Below are 20367 nucleotides of genomic sequence, written 5' to 3'. Positions count from 1 at the left end.
ATCCAAGGAACAAACTAAATCTTAAAAGGTTAAATGACAGAATTATAATATTTCAGTTCCATTTTACGTAACGTGTATGTGATATAAACTTATTTCAAATTCTAAGAACAGCTGTAAGGTAACGAATCGTTTTTAAGGTAATTTTGAATACAATAAGCATTATAAACTTAAAGATTATTTTTATAATTTAAACATAATCATTTTTATAAATATTTCGCTTAAAGTTATTACTTTTCCACATTTACAAAAACAGATATAAAAATACAGTGAAGTGAATTGAAGCATATAAAAAACTAGACAATTTACATATATTTTGATAGCTCATATTGATGTTTATTAGCCATATGTATATATAGCTTCAACTTGCACTTATAAATTAGAAAAGAGTGTGAAATTATGACACAACTGAAAATGTAGCAGAATTGCTAATATACAACATCTATCTATTATTTTTGCTCATTTTTGTTCCTTAATTTATCTTTTTATAAGGTGTGAAAGTTGTTAAAGAAATTGCTCGATTTGAGATAACTAGATATAAAACGATGATATTTATGTGCAAAGATTAACGCATAATTTTTAATAACATAATTAAATTTTTATAATGTAAGGGATGAAGATATTATATTTTATACATATTAAATTAGGCTATACATATAAGATAGGTATGTGATGTGTGATCACGTGATATATTATCACGTGCAAATGATCGATTTAAACTTCATATTTTCCTGTATATATATATCTTTTTTCTTTTTTATTTAATTTGTATATAATGAAGTTTTGAATAGCTTCGATATATTTACATGAGATAGAAGTTAATGACTAACAATTAATTTTCAATGTTGCGGCATATTGTGATTTATAAAAGAAATGAAAACTGCGTAACGTACTCTTCTCGTATATACATACATACATACATGTATGTAGTAGTCTTTTTTATTACGATATCAAATATTAAATAACTATTTATTCTAATTATTTTAAATATTCAAAGTCTTCTTTTTATGATTCTAAGTATATAAGATACATTATAATTACTTAATATGTCATTACGAATATAAGAATGAGTATATAGAACGGTAATAATTTATCGCACTTTATGTAAGACTTTCATTATTTTAAGTGTGTATATGTAGGAACTAACGAAGCAAATCCTTTGATATAAGTACTGATTCAACTTTATACGTTTAATAGGAGCAGCCGTGCTGAGACACGTATTTAAATATGAAAATTCCGAAACATATCTTCGGGTATCATAGAATGAGCTTGTCTCCTATCACGGACAGCATTTCATTTCCTAATCGTAAATATGTGGCGCCACTGTCGTCGGCATTACCAACGTTCACTATCGTAAAAGATCTACTTCAAGGAAATGTTTTCTTTGAACATCCTGTGTTTCTGAAAAATTTTTAAGCGTAGTTCATAGTGATTACACAAGATATGCGAACAATGTTTGTAAAAAAATTGTAATATAAAGCGATAGGCTGTTTCACGTGGCACATCTACCGGTTATAAGCTTGGCGCGAAAACTTTCTTTCAAGGAGCGCATCAGATCCCTGGGCATACAGCGCAGGAAGAGGGACAAAGACAGGAAGAAAGAGAAAGAGAGAAGAATCGAGGGTACGGGCCAGGGGTGTCAGGGGATCTCGAGCAACTTGGCACGTCCGTGTACGGAGGCAACAGTGCTGGTGGCAGCACAGACGCTCGTTGATGAGCGAACAATTCACTTTGGTGCGCGGTATAGCGACGTTGTTTCGTCTGATCGGTGTCGTGAAATAAGGGTGTGCATATGTACCTATGTAACGAACCGATAAAATATGTCTATGACATTTTTATCTGTTCGGTTTTCTTAAGTTAAAACGGTCAAGTGTTGTTGCGGTGGTACGAAGAGTTTGTTGGCTGGTGCGCGCCGTGCGTGCGGTTGATCGGAGCGTATACCGCTGTTCTCGTCAATTTGGTGGGAGAGTGAGAGTGAGAGGGAGGAGGGTTTCCCGTCCTCCTCTTCTCTCGCTAAAATCGGCCGAATTTTTGAACAGGGAGGAAAAACGAATAATCTCAATAGAAAAATATGGAGATATCGAAGAGTTTGCAAGAAGAAATACTCACTGTGCAAACTAAACTGAAAAATGCCATACGCGATCATCAGGTGAGTACCGCGGCTATGCATGTATGTCGATAACGATTTAAAGATTGAGAGTACGAAGCCGAACGAACGAGCGACCAAGTTAACGAATGATTCTTGCCTGACCGGCTACTTCATACTTCTCTTTTAATACATTTATACCCTATCGATTAAAAAGTCGAGATAGTATGTGCAATAGGTAATCGACTCGGAAAGTGAAATAGTTTTTAGACAGTTTTAACGTATTTTTCGAATGCAGTTTGTTGTCTCCCGAGGAATCATCGCAAAGTAAACGCAAACTAGTATATCGCTTGTTTAAGTTCTTAACAAATTCTTTTTGTGACTCAGTTTCCTCGACATTCCCACGCACTATGCGTGCACAAACGCATGTACGCATCGAGCACGCGCGCGCGTGCATAAATGCACACCTCCTATACTACATGTATTTACGGAACTTGTTATTTCAATGTAAATTCTATGAAATTTAATGAAACAATCACGTTGATCAAAGATGTCCGATTTATACAAGACACGAACAGAAACTAAGTCACTCTAATGTGGTATACAGTATACACCACCTTTCGATCTATTTTATAAAAGTATCCCTTTCACTCGTATCGGACGTTTGTAAACTGTATTCGCTCTTCGGTTACGTTGCGCGTTATCGAAAGTGAAAGAAGCGTAACAAGTTCCAAGGGAACTTTTGCTTGCTTTTTAATCATGTTATAAGCTTGCACCGCGCAATGATCATTTTTTTTACAAATCGCATAAACTCGAAGGTGAACGAGTGTTCAGACCTTAACCTTTGTTGGTAGAATGCTTCGACCGATGCGTCGCATGACTTTGAGAACCGACATTCTATCTCTCTCTTACTTTTTATCTTTATCTTTCTCGCTCGTTCATGCAGTTACTCACTTGTTCGGTTGATTTCCCTCTCTTTTTCTCCCGTTTACCCTAACTTCTATAGCCCTACATATATTCTCTCTTACTCCGTTTCTTTCTCCTTTATTTGCTTACTTTTGTCTTTGTCCAGTTTGCTTTTTTTTTTAACTACTGCCATATACTTTAATTTTATCATGATGTATGCACTGCACTTTTACTACGATAAACACAAGACGACTTCCACTATATTTAACTTCTACCTTATCCTGTTCTCTGCCGATTTACTTCTGAATTTCTTTATGTTTATTGCTCGATAGCACATAAAGTAAATCAATAAAAGTTTGATTAATTCTAACGGGAGTACTGTTAGTTTTTATCAATATTTTTGCACTGGCCTTTATTTAAAACTTTTAAAGCTTGTTTTTTTTTTGATACCGTCGATCTAAGCTCCTTATTAATACTAAATGATCAAAGACTAAAGGTATTCTATCGACTAAACTCCGGATGCGTATGTTAAAATACTATAAATCAGTATTACCGGATCATACATAACGTGTATACTTATTTCGTCTATTTACACTAAACTTCTATTAACAAGTACTAACGTTAGGGGGATATGTAACGCAATGGGGAAAGTTTAACGGCACACGATCCGCATTCTGCCCTGCTCTACCGACCTTGTCCTGTCTAATTCTTCGAAACTGAATATTTTCGTTCGTACGATAGTTTGAGATACGTGTAATCGATATATCTCGATAATCGATTTCTATTTATTTTCATCTCTTCGATACGAATTCGTTTTTCGACATAATCGATCCGTGTTTAGTATCATATTTAATAAAATTTTTGTTCAGCGTAATTATAAAAATAGCTTTGGATGCTTGCTTAATTGGTTAATCGCTGAATAATTTATCAGGAATTTATCAATTGGATTGTATTGGATCAATATTCGCGTTCGGCGTATTTGCGAACCGGATAGGACAAACCTGTTCTCGTTTGATACGCATTTGAGTTACACGTCGATTGTCGGGAAACAGGTGCGTAGAATTATCGGTCTGTGAATTTTATAATATTTTAAAAAACAAAGTCGGAGCATACGCAATACAGGGGAAAAACTGGTATGCGACATTTTATACTTCGTACGAGTTTATTTTAATATTATGTACACATCGATATATAAATAAACGTATATAGAATATACTTTATTTTTATTTCGAACGTGTTTACTTTGGTGGTCGACAAGATTTTTTTTGAAAATCTTTCTCCATTTTTGTTTTTTTAAGCGTAGATCAAAATGAGCCAAAACAATATTTCTCCACTGCAAAAGAGGAAACGAAAGGGAACTTTTAATCACGTAAAAACATTAATTTCACCGTTTGTACACATTTTTCAATACAAGCGACACACAATGTTACGGTAATTGCGTCATTACGCCGCAGAAGAGACGCCACGGTCGCGTGTATAAAAGCGTAGCGACCGAGGATGCTCTCGAATCGAACATTCGAACCATCTTTGTAACTATAACTAATCCTGAAATTTTCTCTTTCAATTTCAGATCTGTGTGGGCAAATTGAAGGATGACCCGAACGTAAGTCGCTCATTTTTGCTAATCCTGCGAACCATTTCGAAATTTACAAACACACGATCGTACGTACGAGTATCTCGGAGGGATCGTAATAACGGTGGTACTCTCGTACCAGGCTTGTCGGAAAACCAAGTCTCCGCTACCAGTTATTTTTGGCGTTACAATTGATTTGCTGTATTTAGTGGATGTTAAATCGTTCGTGTCTTGCTAACGTTGCTATTCGATGTTGTATTGATATTCTTTGCGAGATAGTTTTCTTCCAACTTCCTATATATAACGTAATAATTATTATCTCTGAAACAATTAACTCGCTTCCATTATACCTTATGATCGTTCTCACGTTGACCTTGATAAAAATATAATTAGAAGAAAGTTTTCGTCCTTTTCTATCATGTCGAAGGAAGTGTTATCAAAATATGAAAATTCTTGTAACAATTACGTGTTACTCGATCAGTTTCTACCGGTGACTAACTGTTATGTCATAATAACTGTAACAGTACGATCGATGCGAATACTTACAATACAACAAACAAACAAACAAACAAACAAACAGACGAAGCTATAACAAATTATATTTGTAATTAGATGTAAGAATTTCTTTCGTTTCTTTTTTGTTATTATTCCGCGTTTTTAGTAGAATGAACCTATTTGCATATAGCACTCTATTAATACAAAATATATATAGTACGCCTAATTAAGAACGTGTCCTCTGTTATTTTGCAGAATACAGATATCCTTGGTCAGATACAAAAGATTCACTTGCACATCGTATCTCTGGGAAGGTGCCAGGTAAGTTGAGAATCGATTTCCTCAAGCTTCACTCTTTCGCGATGATCCAGGACAGGCTTGCTCGGGGATGTTCCATATTTATGCCTGTCCGTTACGTGCAAATAGAAACGATATCATATCAAATTATCCTACCGATAACGAATCGTCTAGGAAACATAAAATTGTATCGATCAATGTCCCTGATTCGAGGCAAGCGAAATATCCGCTAACTCGATCGATAGACGCATCACACAAGAGAAACGTTTTAAAGATATTACAATTAAGACAACCGTAATACTATGTATTGCGGTAATTTTATTTATCGGTAGTAAATATAAGTTAAGTATTCGACATAAGAACATCTATAACAATTATTGATATTTTATTTCAAATTTGATCAAGCGTTTCACGTTGCTACCTTTAAATGGTACACTTTCTTGTAACACCAAAGCATATCATTGAAACGAATTAATTCACAAGTTTGTATAATTGATCTGCTTAATGGGACAAGTCATTTCTGGAATGCATTCGTCACAAACTGTCCATACGTTATCGAATTATGCGTCTATGTATCGACCAAGCTTGCAGTTTCTTCGTAGGATTCTCGCTAGCATGAGTAATGCACAGTTATAATTAAATAGCGAACTCGTTGAGCGAGTTTACCAACCACCTTTCCAAACTTTGTCGATCGCATCGAAGATAGAGACGAATAGACGTACTCTTTCTCCTTGCTCACGCACCATATATACCCTGCATCTTTCTAGTCTTTCGCGAGCTTACTCGACCACGTAACCATGGCTGTTACATTATCATAAGCTCGTGTACATCGCATCCAGTAACAATATCATATTTCCTACTGCAGAAACGTATGAACTTGGCGAAAGGAAACTTTCAATGAACGTTCCAAACACCGGAAATAACTGCTAAAGGCTAGCTACGCTTGTCGACGTGACAAAAGAAAAAAAAAAAAGAGGATAAAAAAGAAAGTTGTAGAACGACGCGACTAATTAATGGAAAAAGAGACGCTTGCGGAGAATCGAATTTTCGACAAGTCGCGAGAAACATATCCATTTTCTCGAACGATATCCGCGGAACGTGTGCGCGGTCGCGTTAAATTATAGGAATCACTTGGAGCGCGTTTCTTTTTGGGATTCGCGAATCGACGCGAAGAATCGATAACGGGGCTAGTGTTGCCCGAAGAGACTCTGGTGGATGCGCTTTGCTATCGCCCAGCATCCTTTTCTAAACATTTTCACGATAATCCCGTCGACGCGGATGCGCTTCTTTCTCTTCCCTTTGTATACTCGTGTTTCTCCTAAAGTCTTTGCCTCGCAACGGCTTTCCTGGCTGCCATTTTTCTTCTTTTTTCACGTTGGCAATAAACGACCGATCCAGGTAGATTGCTGTCGGAGCGAAAGAGATACGTAAACGGATAGAAATGGATAAAGATGGAGTAACTGGGAGTGAAAGAGAGGCACGTATATACAGATACACGTTGAAGGGGTGGATGGAGGTTGTACCGGGGAGTATGAGATGGAGAGAGATGTTGGAAAGAGAGAGAGAGAGAAAGAGAGCGAATGGGACTTGGGCGAAAAGGAAGCAGAGTAGGGGCCGGGCAGAGGGGCTCAATCAATAAAATGTCCCGCAGAAACGTTTTCAGCTCTTTACGAAATCTCCGCGTTTTTTCCTTTCTTCCCTTTTCTTCTTCCGCATCCCTTCGGTTTCCTCGTTGGTACGTCGTCTGCTCCGGTTTTTCTGCCGCTTTCCACGCTCATTTCACCGGGATCGCTCTTCGACCGTTGTTCATTGTATTTCAAGTTAAACGTTTTACTTCCGAAAACTTCTGCAAGTTGCTCGCCACCTAGCCGAGACACGGTGCCTCTGTGTTGTACAGAAGGGGGAAGCCATCCTACCAATTTTAACAGATTATTAACATGCGACTTACTAAATACATACTCACCACGCGTGCTGTCTTTTTTACGCGTAAAGGCGAAGCTTTTTATTTTCTATATCTTTCTTTCCTTTTTGACTGTAAATTGGAGATTATTATACAAGAGAATTAAGCTTGAAATTAAATCGATCGATGTACTCTCTAGAAAATCATGTCAGTTTTTGATTATTCGTTACGGAGCTCTGCGGATTCTTCGTCGCTAAATAATTAGAAATAATACGAACGCGCAACATTTTTCTTGGCAGAATGTATATCTCAATAAATTGACGTAATAACAAACGGTACATTCGTTCTTCGTAATTTATTAGCAATCGCTGATCTATTATCGCTTGCATTCGTATTGTCGTTGATATCCCAACGAATATTTTCTCAATTTGTAAAAAAGCGCGTTTGCTAAGGATGGGCTTGCATCTAACTTAACCGTACGAATTCATATTTAAACGATCTGCAACACGTAGTCTGCCAAGAAAGTTTTCTATGATCATCATTGACCGATGCTCTCAAGCTCATAGTTTTCTATCTGAATACGCAGAAGCAAGTTGTCCAGCGGCTGCGCAAAGAGGTCGAAACATTCAAAGCGGAGAACGCGAACGGGGCAAAAGTTTCCATCGCGTCGCTTCTCGGATTGAACAACAATAATCATATTACAAATAACAATGAAACAAAACTTAAGACCGGCAATGACTTCACTACGAAGAGTTCGAAAGAGGACTACGAGGAGATCGTTAGAAACGGGGATATTGTCTCGCCTACGCGGAATCCCGCATCTACCAAGTGAGTTTTAATTGCGAACCTCAAATAGTTCGTAGTAGTTGATAACGGGAATTTCTTTTATATAAAATCATTTATCATGTTCGTTCTTAGGGGACGGCCCAGTTCGGTGGAAACGATTTCCGGTGAAGATGACGTCATTGAAGTTTCCATGGACGAGAATTCTAATGAGAAATCCGAGAAAGAAGAGTCAGAGGAGCGTAAAATCGAATCGACTGAAAAAATTAATTTTTTAAACGCTCTTGGTCTCATTACTACTAAAATGTGCGCCGAATTACAAAACAAGAGGGCTGAAAGGAAACGTCGGAGTACTGCTAATCCGCAATTTGTATATTCCAGTCTTGAAGTGCCAACGGTAAATATAGACAAATTTTTAATTATCATATTGAATGGCATTAGATATCAAACGTTTTGTATGTTTATTCTAGAAACGAAAACGACACTCGTACCTGCAATCTGGAAATGTTCCGCAAACTCGTCAAACTACTGCTCGTATGAACGGTCCATCGCCACCTCCTGTAAAAGTTGTGACAACAAAGTCTACGTCACCACCAACGTCAAGGACAGTGATGAAATCTTTAATACCGGTACAAAAGTCCACTACGAGGCCAAACATACTTAGAAACGTAACGGAAAGTAAAGTTTTCCCTAATAAGAACAAAGTTGAAAATGGACCTAGTCAAACTCAATTACCTGTAACTACCGTAAAGTCCGTTCAATCGGTTGGCAGCAAGGCGGTTCATATACCTGGTTTACCTTCCAGCTTAACTATTGAGAGAATTAGCAGTGACTCAGCAGTCTGTATAAGTTGTAGAAATCCAGGTATACCCTTAATCTTGCTTTACATCGTTCTTGTTTCCCTGTCTTTGAATCGTAAATATTCATTTAAATTTTGTGTGCTAATAGGTACCTTAACGGTATGTGAAAATTGTGCATCGAATTACCATGTGTCTTGCCACTCCATATCACCAGCTCCATCAAGAATATGCCCCAAATGTGCGTTAATAGACGAGGAAGAAATTGGCGACGGAGACGAAGGGGAGGAGGGAGATGAAGGACGCTCATCTTTTAAAAAGGACGAGGAATTCGGTAAATCGTCCTTGGTTTTTCAGAAGATTTTTAGCTGTAGTAACGTTGATCGTGTGATTGACAAAAAAGTTCTTGTTTCCTGCAGACACTAGCTTTTATGAATGTTCGTGGCACGCTTATCTCATTTCGCGGCGGCACCGTTCGGAATCATTCGATGTATTGTGATGTATTCATGATAACTAAAAAAAAAAAAAAAAAAAAAAAAGAAAAAAAAAAGAGAGAAAAGATAAAAATATAGCGGCATTTTGCTTATACTCGATAATCAGAAATTTGCGTACACATGTATGTACTATAAAAGAGTTTTACGCGAAAAATAAAATGGAAAAAGTACTTATAAATAATGCAAACAAGTTGTATGAAAGAAGAGCAGGAAATTGTGTAACATGGGTCCACAATTTCTAGATTTAACGTGCAACGAGGTATCGCAGCGTTGCCGCAGACTTTATTGAGCGTAAGCACACAGAGAGAATAAACGAGAGAGCAGCCTGCCGGAAGAAGTGTCGCGAGTGAAACCGGCTTCTCAAATACAGCAGAAGAATTTGCAATTAAGAAGAACTTTTTGGTCGATCGTCAGTAATAGGGCACAAAAAAGCAACGTGTATTGAACGCGAAATATCTTGCAGAGGAGAAAGAGAGAGAAAGATATGAGCTGCTCAAGCGAAACTCGGATCTGAGATTGCAGGTTTACGAGTTGGAAAAACGCTCACAACTACTCGGCCAGTCCCTTCAGGTTCGTCCTGTGGCCTGCGTAGAAAGAAATTCACAAATTTTTTTCATTTGGAATGCCGTTAATGGAATTATACGCAAATATTTTGCATCTTTTGTTTTTTCATCAATGAGAACCTGCAAGATCTCTACGTTTTTCTTGTTCATTTTGAATATTCTTTTCTAAATATGTGCCGATTTTTTTATAACAAAGCTAGTTGTTTGCTTTATAAAAAAATCGATTTATCTAACGTTATAATTTTTTTTTAGCATTATTACTGTAGACATATACACGTACAGACATAATTTTTTTGTTTTCTTGAAGTAACTTATTCGCTACTGTCCATAAAATACATTATCTACTATAATAATTTGATTCGTTAATTCGTGAAAGTACGTAATGCACGATGCTTCTATCACGTACGACTTAAAACAACTTCAGTGTTTTATAAAAAAAAAAAATTAGTTTCGACGTTCCATCTTTACTTCTTAAATTTAAATTATGTATTGCTTATGTATTCTGTCTTAGTGAATATAGTCAATTGACGAAGATAGAATCGTGTATAAGAAACGTTGAAAAGTAGCGTATGTGTGTAAATATCACAATACCGGGATATATTTCAAATCGTTTGGTTAAAATTTTGTTCCGAGAGCATGTGCATCTTTATCGTGATATTATCAGACAGTAATCGATGTGAATCTTAAGTTTTGATATTTTTCAGATTCTTTTAATACAGTGATGTATGTTTGCTAATTATTAAATTTTTCTTTGCACAGCTACAGGAACGCACGCGACAGGAATTATTAGGAAAGCAAGAGAAGACGCAGAGATCTATAAAACGACTTGTGGACTTCATAAAACTGATGCAACTCAGAAAAAGCGGGGATTCTCCTCTTCCATCGGCATCGGTCAACTTCCCTCCTCAACTTTCCTCATCCCAATCTCCTCCAATAGCATCAACCAATCAGACGTTGGGACTTCTACAACAATCAACAGTGACTATCGAGAAAGTTCCGTGCCCTACTCCTCCATCGTGCTCAACCAGCTGCCCCGATCGAGCATCGCCTATGTCGATAGGACAGAACCACAAGTGTCCTACGCCTATCAGCTACCAATCACCAGTGTTCAGTCAGAAAAGCACCAATCATACCTTATCGTTAAAAAAATCACAGAACCAGCTAGAAGGGCAAATCAATCTTCCGAAGACCAAAATCACGCCACAATGCTCAACTACAAACTGCCAATCACATCAGGCTACAACTCTCGCATTCAGACCGAAGTCTCCGACTCCTCTGTGCTCATTGGTAAGCAATTGCCTGACACCGTCGGTCGTAACCGCAAGAAGCAAACAAATCGCGCAATACCCGCCCTTAATCGTATCATCGACACCGAAAATCTCTCCATCACAGCAAAATACCAATTGGAACGAACAACTCTCAATGGAAGAAAGTCCAGAACCAGGCAGCCAAGAAATAAGTTCGGTATCAATCAACTGCGATCCACCAGAGCTACAGAAATCCTATTGCCTTCCTACGATAGTACCGAATCCGATAAGCAGTTACAAATTACAAAGTCAACCGAGCCAGAGGAAACAACTCTGTTCAATAGTCGTCCAAAGTACAGGCCAAGAACCGGTGGTCTTCTCCACTCACTGTTCTCAGGCCATAACAAGTCCTATATCCTCACCGATAATTCTCGAGAATCACGAGACATCGGTCCAGGTAACAAAGATTTCTCAATCGGGAGACAACAGCTGTATCATCAAAGCTACCAGTTGGAATCAGGCGAACGAAACGAGCCCACCGTCCAATTGCAACGTGGTGCCCTCACAAAATTCTTCGAGCACGTGAAATTGGAAGAAGCGCATATACCAGCGCCATCTAGAGCAAAGCTAGTATACAAAAGCGGTACTACTTCCGAAAGGAATGAACTTGAAGTTACCGAAGTTGCCGACGAAGACACAAGTAGTAGCGAATATGCCACCAAGACACCCTTGGCATCAAGCAATTTCGAAGATGATTTCGTCGATGGGGAGATCAAACAGAAAAATTGGCTCTCGAGCAAGATCATAGCAAAGAAAGGACAAAAGAATGACAACTTAATCAAGAGCGTTGAATCGCATGATTCTGCTTCGAACTCGATGACATCGAACGACTTTATCACGTATGAACGTAAACACGGTAATACGTATGTTAGAGTCGAATGTGAACCTGACGATGAGGACGATAATGCATTGACTGATACGTTTCAAGATGATGTGACTTATACGCGCATCGGACCTCTGACAGAAATTGTATCAGAGAATCGGAAGGATCGAGAAGATTCAGCATCTCTGTGTAACGCACAAAACACTTTCTTGGAGCTTCGTAACGAGGTCTCAGTTCCTGATGATAAGGCTGATTCCGAGAGACAAGACTTATCTAGTGGCAGATGTTCGACCAGCGCCAGCAACAGTAGCAGCACGAGCGACAGCGATACTCCGGAACAAGCGATGAATGACTCCATTAAGTACTCTCGACGATTATCCGGAAACGATTATAAGGAACGTTTGGGCATTAATGCTGTATCCCCGGAGAATATGCAAGTCCTCGAGCAATTTGAATCAGCTATGCTGGAAACAGGATGTAGCAATGCTGCCACTTGCTAGGGTTAGATTAAAATGCGGTGTGGACGCGTTGATTATGCTCATTGCTGAAAATTTTTCCTTTCGTCGATGAAATTGACTATTTCTCAAACACTAAGTTTTTTTCGTTTAAAGAGAAAACACTTTTGAGATAATTCGAATTTGTATGTTTAAGGTGGGTTAGATTACTAGTAATCGTTACTGAATTTCTTAGGCAGTTCCTACTTTTTATACTGTCTCGAGAAACATTGCAATTGTTCGTATATCAATGTTCCGATTATAACATTACGATAATAGTGGTAATTAACTACCATTATATTTCAATTTATAGAGATAGATTTTCTTATTATTCTGTTAGTTTTGTTAGCTATCCTTTTATTTATTGATTGTTGTTCATCAGATTTCTTGTCTTAATCTTTTCGTAATAATTAACGATGCACGAGGACCAAGTTTGAATTTTTCCTAATTCAGTAACACAATTTGATGAGAAGTTAAGGAAAATCTTGAACCATCTGTGTACAATTATACAGATAGAACATTAATTCAAATGGATAATGAAAAATTGTGAATTATCATGCGTAGTAAAATTATTTATGTAAAAATTTTACTAAGTTTTAAAACGCTTTAAACATTGTTTCATTGATATTTTCAATCTCGATGGGTAGGAAACACGCACATATCTGACAGATACTGGGCGATTTATGAAAGGCTTAAAAATAAGCCTATGTACGTAAGTCGAGTCATATTACCATACTGCCTTAATAGTAATTTAAAAACGATACTTTTTACAATAATTTCTTATGGATAAGCTCGAGAAACGTGTACGACTCAATAGACTGATTTGAATGTCGCCATATTGAAATTAAGAAGAACGAAGAGGAAGAAAAGATAATCAAAATGCATTACCGTAATCGAAAACATAGACGTTAAGATTGCGTGAACGTTAAGTAGATAAAAAAGTTACTGAAGCAACTTGCTATCTTAATTTTATGATTTAGATAGTTTCTTACGAACGAAGTATAGGAAAAAGAACCGTGCTTTTTTTCTTTTTTGAATACCTTACATCGAAGTAAATGTTTCGATAAAGCTGAACGTTACTATTATTTTTAGCATATCGTTTATCAAATTCTTAAGCATTTTCTTCGATAAACAAATGGTAGCAGTATTTACTACATTTCAGTCCGTGATGTAGGCGGATGTCTTTCAGCAGTTAGATTGTGTCGAATATTACGATTTATATAGCGGTGGATTAATCAGTATATTGCCGTTGATATAATTTTTTTGATCGAAAATTGGGCGGTAAGCAGTCGAGTTCATTAATCTATTTATTCCGTTTTCGTTTACCCTCTTGCGGCAATTACCGCCAGCTTGTCCAATACATTTAAGTAGTGTATAAAACAAAAACAAAAAAAAAAAAGAAATTGTTATGCAATGTAGGCAACGAGATAAAAATCGAAATTCGTATTTTTATGAATAAAGTGGAACTGAAATATAAATTCTAGAATACAGATCTTTATTTATACGTGATATGATTTTTTTCTTAAATTTTTGAATTTGTTTTTCGAGAAACAGAACGTAGTAAAAATTAGTACGCGACAATGGTTTTAATAGAAGTGATTTTTAACGACACAGTATTTTGTAGAGCGTAATAACTTTTATTTCGTATATTGACGGACAACGGTGATGTAGAAGGGGAACTCCCGACTCGGACAAACACTCGGCTAATGATATGTAAATATGGTGGAGCTAATCAAGCGGCTGTGCCAACAGGATGCAAGAAGAGATCGGTAGTGCCGTGCGAGCGTTCGATAGCCAATGCATTTGTGCTGGCCTGCACACACGTATCGTGGCGCAGTAACTCGCGTACATATTTAATAGTCGCACGTTAATTGCGCTCTGTTTGCCCATTCCCCATTCTACGCTTCATCCCCGTACCTACAACCGTTCTCGTCACCCTTCCTCTATTCGCCCTTCTCCTTTGTTAGTTTCTGCCAGAGTTTAATTTTAACCAATTTATCTCGAACGTTTAATCGTTTAATCGTTTATTATCGAAATCCTACATAAAGCATGGATTTCCGTATAATTGATAGATTTATATGAATCTTTTTCGACACTTTCTTAATTTAATTCTTTGATATTATACAGCTGTTATAGTAGAAACGATACTAACGTTTTCTTTATTCATCCTATATTTAGAACTCAAATAGTTTACATAAGCGATAAGTAGCGGAAATGACGACGTAGGAATCAAAGATAAAGAGTCACTCGTAGGGCAGTTACCGTTCGAATGTTGAATTTCTAGTTCGGTATTCGCTCACTAGATGGACAAAGGTCAGTGTCATTTTTCTACGTGAAATTCAAATCGAGGTAGAGTTCAGGCTTCCCCTGCGGGTCAGACAGTATTCGCTTCCTACGATCGATCAAATCGTAACTTCGTAATAGAATGTGTGCAGTGAAATATAACCACTTCCAGAATCATCGACTAGAGACCTACTGCGGGCGAAGCTATTGTATCGCTGCGGGAAGCAATCTTCACCGAGAATGACACAGGTATATCGAGTCACTGTCCTTTCAAACGGTTGCCAATAAACTTTCCCGCTTTTAGATTGCGTTACGTCGTAACAGTAAAATTAAGATCTTTAATGACACGACAATTGACACGAAGTGAAATACTTTGATTCTTTTTCAACATCATTATAAATTGAAAATGTAGATCATTCGCTAAATAGTTGGCTTTTCGGCGCGGGGAATATCGAGACAACATAACCATAAAATATGAGATTCATAGAATGCAATGAGAATGGGAAAATGCGAAAAGGGCAAACGATGACATCTATTTAATTTATTTGTTGGCACGTTGTGTTTAAATGAGTTATTGTAACCGATAATGATTCCTCTGGTGCTGCTAATACTGCCAAACTTACAATTAGTCTCACTGATTCGAGAATTTAAAATGAACAGATTGTAACCATTCTTCGTCCGCCGATAATACATTCTTTCATGCGTAATAGGAAACGATGCTTTTCTGCAGTAGCGAAAAGTACCATATCAGCAACTTTTTCTCTCGTCGACCAAACAAAACTCGGAAAGAGTGTCGATAACTTCGTGTTTGAATAGATTTCAAATGTTATAGCAAGAGGCTGTACATTTTATCTGATCATGAAATTATATTGCATTTTCGGATAGAGGGTGTTTATTTGTAGTTATCTTCAACTTCTCTGAGATACATATAGGTACATATATCGGGTAATCTTCCCAGACGTTTTACTACTTCTTCGCAGCTTTGAACAACAGAACGCCATAGGGCATAGATCGTTAAAATCGATTCGAAATCGACAGTTTCGTCATTCACTGTACCCACTCGACGGTCAATTTTTGGATAAACCGTATTCATCGAGAGAAAAAAAAAAGAAGAAAAGAGAATAGGGGATCTCTCCGCGTCGAGATTTACTTGCATTTATCGCGTTCCATTACTGTCGATGGACGATTCGGTCGCCATCAGCAACGTCGCCACTGCCAACCAACATCGCCAGTCCCAATTAAAAGCCCCTCATCGTCGCTCCGAAATTGATATCGGGAAACAAAAACGCCAATTCCAGGCGTCTACTTCGCGTGTTACGTGTACTTGTATACCCGTTCAATACGTGCATACTCGATGACCGGTTTCCGTGTATATGTATCGTACGTTCTTGCCCTCGCGCACCTATATGTGCACGCCGCGCCGGTCTTGGAAGTGTTAATTGACCGCTGTCGGTCGTTACACGGTTGATCGCAATTAAACACCGCAATTTTGCGAACGAACGTTGGACTTCTATGCCGAATTAAAATTACAGTGCTCGGAAGATAAGGCGTCCCGTTCGAATCGTGAGTCCAATATGATTTTTTTATCGATCAACGATCGACGACGTTCTTTTCGTCGTTCTTCTGCAGTCTTTTCAAAGGATCGGATATCTCGCGCCTAGCATCGTATACGTTTGCAATAATTGCTGCATGGCGATCGAATTTCGGGCATTAACGCTCGTCGTTAATCATTACGGACCGCCACCGCGACAAAGGGGGGACACTCTCTGCCCCTCGATCCCTTGGTTTTCAACGATCCAACAGAGGTCGCGGTCGCGCTGGCGTAGGTAATGTATTCGGGATTCTAGTCGTGTCGCGACGTTATTATTCCGTCGCGATGTGTAAAACTAGTTGACGCTTCGTAAACCTCGATTTCACGCCTCGTCGACCTCTAATTAATGCAGTAGGAAATTGTTATTCCGTTACGTGCACTCTACGTTCCATGCATTATTTCGGATAGCTGATAGTAACGCCCGCTCGTGTCCACTACAGCCTTTACCGTCCATTTATCTTTTGCACGGCATTAAACGTTCTTTCGACTACGAATGCGGATCGTTCTTTCTCCGATTGATCGCCACGCTGTGCTGGAAGCTACTCGCGATGAAAGCTTAATGATACACTCCGCGTGCTATGCTTCGATTTAGAGACTTTTCGTCGATTATAGAACAATGGCAGAGTGTAAACGATATTTCTATCTTCGAAAGAGTTCTCTCGTTCTTTTAGCAATTCTGATATTTGATCAGATCGACCGCGCATACAGGCGTCCGGTGCGTAAACGAAACTCAATCTGCTCGTTTGTAAATGAATTCTGTGGGATTGCAGGTGATCCCTGAATTCGATTCGATTGACTGCAATTCATCTGTCTGGCCGTTAAATGTATTTCCTATGTCGAAATGAACGTGCTGGAAGAACGGAAGATAGTAACGATAGAGTTTAGTGGCTCCGCTAGTGGCAGTCGTAACGTTAAAATTCAAGTGACGTTGTATCTGGCAGCTAGATTGACCCGAGTCTCTTCTTATTATTTTATAGCACAATAGAAAACGAAAATAATTGTACGTTTCTTGGATAAAACGTGTTAATTCCGTAACCAAAAAATTATAGCTTACTCTGGTATTTTTGAGGTTAGGGTCAAGTGGAAAGAAATGAATAGGAGGGATAGAAAAAAAACACAGAGAAAGAAAGGGAAAAGAAGGAGAAAGAAAAGAAGAATAGCCATTACGAGCAGTACCTTTACTCGCGTTGTGTGTACGATTCAAATGGGAATGACCTAATACTTGCTTGGCGTAGGGTTTTTGGCATTTTTATATCCTACCTCCTCACCATCCGACACTGAATTTCTTTCGTAAAAGTCTTGATCGATTTTTACATAATCGTGTACGTTATGATGCTAAATGTATAAAATCAATTTGCCAACGTCACTGCTGTGAAATTACAACGACGTAACATAGTTCGTTTGCACAAAGTCTAAGGGCTTACTAGAGGGGAAGGGAGATGGGGGAAAGAAATCGAGCAAGCAATAACGAACAATGTTCGATTACCTTAATATTAGCCCGTGGGTTCCTTTTAATTTCAAGTTCGTGCTAGTAACTTACAGAAAATTTCCTCGTTTCGCTCATTACCTGACGGTATGCGCATGGCACGGTTGCGAATACACCGTAGGTTGAGCGTAACAGGCGAGTAGGTAGTCAGTGAGGATGGGCCGGCGCTACTATCGCGTATACGTGGATGTAATGCATGCTAAACATGTCAGGTAATTAACGTGAGCATTACACGTATGCTGCCACCCCTTCTGCCACCCCTCTATCCCCCTTCAGCTTCGTACACTAATTACAGTCAGCTATAATGCCAACCAACCAATCGAACAGAGTTTGAAGTTCGTGACCGTGCCGTGATCGTGAAAATGGACGTACTCGCGAACAATCATGGTTCTTGGATGCCGTGCCGCGCCGGTCCCAAGGGTGTTTTCAGGATTTTCGGATTAGCGATGTCGTCGTCCGGCTCGACTACCGTCCCGAGTCGTTTCGTCGATCGATATCAGGAATTTTGATTTATTCGTTGCTCATTTTTCGTTCTATCAATCGCTTTGCTAACTGGCGCGGTTAACGAGACGCGATATCGAAAGGGGAGAGAAAGAAGTATTGGATTTGTTAGGAGAGTACGGGACCATGAAATTTTTCCGATGTTCTTGAAATGTGGGCTCGTTTAATGCCTCGGCTGGATTTAATGTTAATAGTTCGTTAAAAGGAATCTGGGATGTAACGTTGTCCCGTAGGAACCCGCATTGGTCCGCTAGAACTACGCTCGAAAGACACGGGGTAGAGAAGGAGAAGTAGAGAAAGGGAGAGACACGTACATCGTGTATGAGGGTACAAAGAAATTCTAATCGAGATACAACCGTTGATCCTGCGACAAATTACACATACGGGTCCTATTACGCGAGAGAACAACTGTGTCGATCGAAAATCTTGTCGACGCCTGCGTTCATTCTCACCTAGTTGCATTCAAAGAACAATTTAGTCGAGTAGATGTTTTTTCAAGTGAAATTTATTGGTCTGCGAGTTCGTAGATCCGAGAGTTCCCTTTCGATTCCGTACAATTCATGATTTGGAAAATAAATGTTTATCTGACTTGCCGTGATAGAAGGGTAAAGAGAAGTGGGAAAAGAGTAGCATAGACGCATCTTTTACAGTCCTTTAACGATGATACATTGCTTCCGAGACTTTCCAATGGTCGCAATCCTGGCCACATTACTGTCACTTAGAGGATGAAACCACGAATCTGTCTCCAAGGATTCTCGCTCGCCTGCACTCGAAAGTCGTGAAAAGTAAATTAGTGTATGTTAGGAAATCTTACTCGGGCAATTTAATACAAAAGTGTTTATTATACATATATCCGGATTATATCGAAATTCTGTATATAAAATTGATACGGTCGCTTTAAGTAGTTTGAGATTTATCAACTTCAAATAACAGACTATACCCGAAATCGATATAAACATTTTAATACGTAATATCGCGTAAATATTAATAATCTGCGATTTTATTATTTGTTTGTGTGTTACGCGAAATTATTCGGTATATTAAAACGAATTAACGCCGCTTGGAACGTAGACGTAATGCAAATGCAACGAACAGCCGTGTCGGAATGATTATTCGTGATTATTCGCAAACGGGACGAGCACGAAACCGAAGAACATGTAACAACAACGAAGAAGATTCGAGAAGTTGGAACAGTCGTTGAGAGGCTGAGTATCGAAAGAGGGATTGCTTGAAGGGGAATTGAAAAGAGAGAAAGATAGAGAGGGAAGAGAAAGACCTTTCGCATGGTCCTTGTCGTGATCCTACTTGGGGCGAGTACGGTCGTCGCGACGCGATGCGTCCACAGGACCGACGAACGGTTAGTTAAGGAACACGGGAAAGCACTTCTGAATCACTCTCGACGACGCGCGTCCCTTCGCTCGCGCTACTTCGAATACCACGATACTATACACTTTTCCACGAGATATCACTTCGTGCATATATCAATTTTCCACTCACGTCACTGGCCTTCGCGTGAACGTACGGCAAAAGTGGAATATGCGAGCCGAGATACGCAACGATGATTTCGTAGCTATAGACTGTCAGGCGCCACCTTAGGTACGTTTTCATTTAGCATCGATTAATCACCGTTGAGATTTGCTTAATCGAGTTTCGGGTCTCCGTAAAGAAATTTATGAAATTACGGGCAGATTCTGCGCATGAAAATTCTTGAAAATTCTTTCTAAGACGATTTGATTTTGCGTTCCTCGGCCGCGAACGAACTCGAAGAAGACGATTGCACGAATGAATTCCTGGTACACGTTACAAGCTCGATCGAAAAAGAAAATAGTAACTTTGCTTTTAAGAAAGCGTTAAGGCAACCGCGATAAGCGTGTCGTTGGTAACTCGAGAAATAAATCGTCAGGAACAATTCTCGCCGGGAACGTTGTACTCTCCATCAAGCGCGGTTACTTTTTCCCATTTTCTCACTTCCGTCGAGATCTCTTCTCCTT

The 20367-nt window shown here is 38.7% G+C and overlaps 1 protein-coding gene across 3 annotated transcripts; it reads left to right on the top strand.

The window, feature by feature from the left end:
• Positions 1-3: 3 nt before the first annotated feature.
• On the top strand, positions 4-13993 carry LOC100645114. Of its 3 annotated transcripts, none has more exons than XM_003393777.4 (9): positions 4-137; positions 1542-2146; positions 4560-4592; positions 5313-5378; positions 7841-8082; positions 8173-8434; positions 8508-8901; positions 8986-9168; positions 10651-13993. In XM_003393777.4, exons 2-9 carry the CDS (start codon positions 2069-2071, stop codon positions 12519-12521), a joined length of 3129 nt encoding a protein of 1042 aa, XP_003393825.2. In that variant the 5' UTR covers positions 4-137; positions 1542-2068; the 3' UTR covers positions 12522-13993. The 3 variants fall into 3 exon arrangements, with proteins under 3 accessions (XP_003393825.2, XP_020722033.2, XP_012175089.2); XM_020866374.2 differs by having other exon boundaries at positions 15-137; positions 1195-2146; XM_012319699.3 differs by having other exon boundaries at positions 23-137; positions 2037-2146.
• The last annotated feature ends 6374 nt before the right edge of the window (positions 13994-20367 follow it).

This window comes from Bombus terrestris, chromosome 2, assembly GCF_910591885.1.
Source record: "Bombus terrestris chromosome 2, iyBomTerr1.2, whole genome shotgun sequence".
NCBI classification, from domain to species: Eukaryota; Metazoa; Arthropoda; class Insecta; order Hymenoptera; family Apidae; genus Bombus; species Bombus terrestris.
Note: the sequence above shows the minus strand (reverse complement) of the source record. Positions and strands in the feature narration are given on the sequence as shown.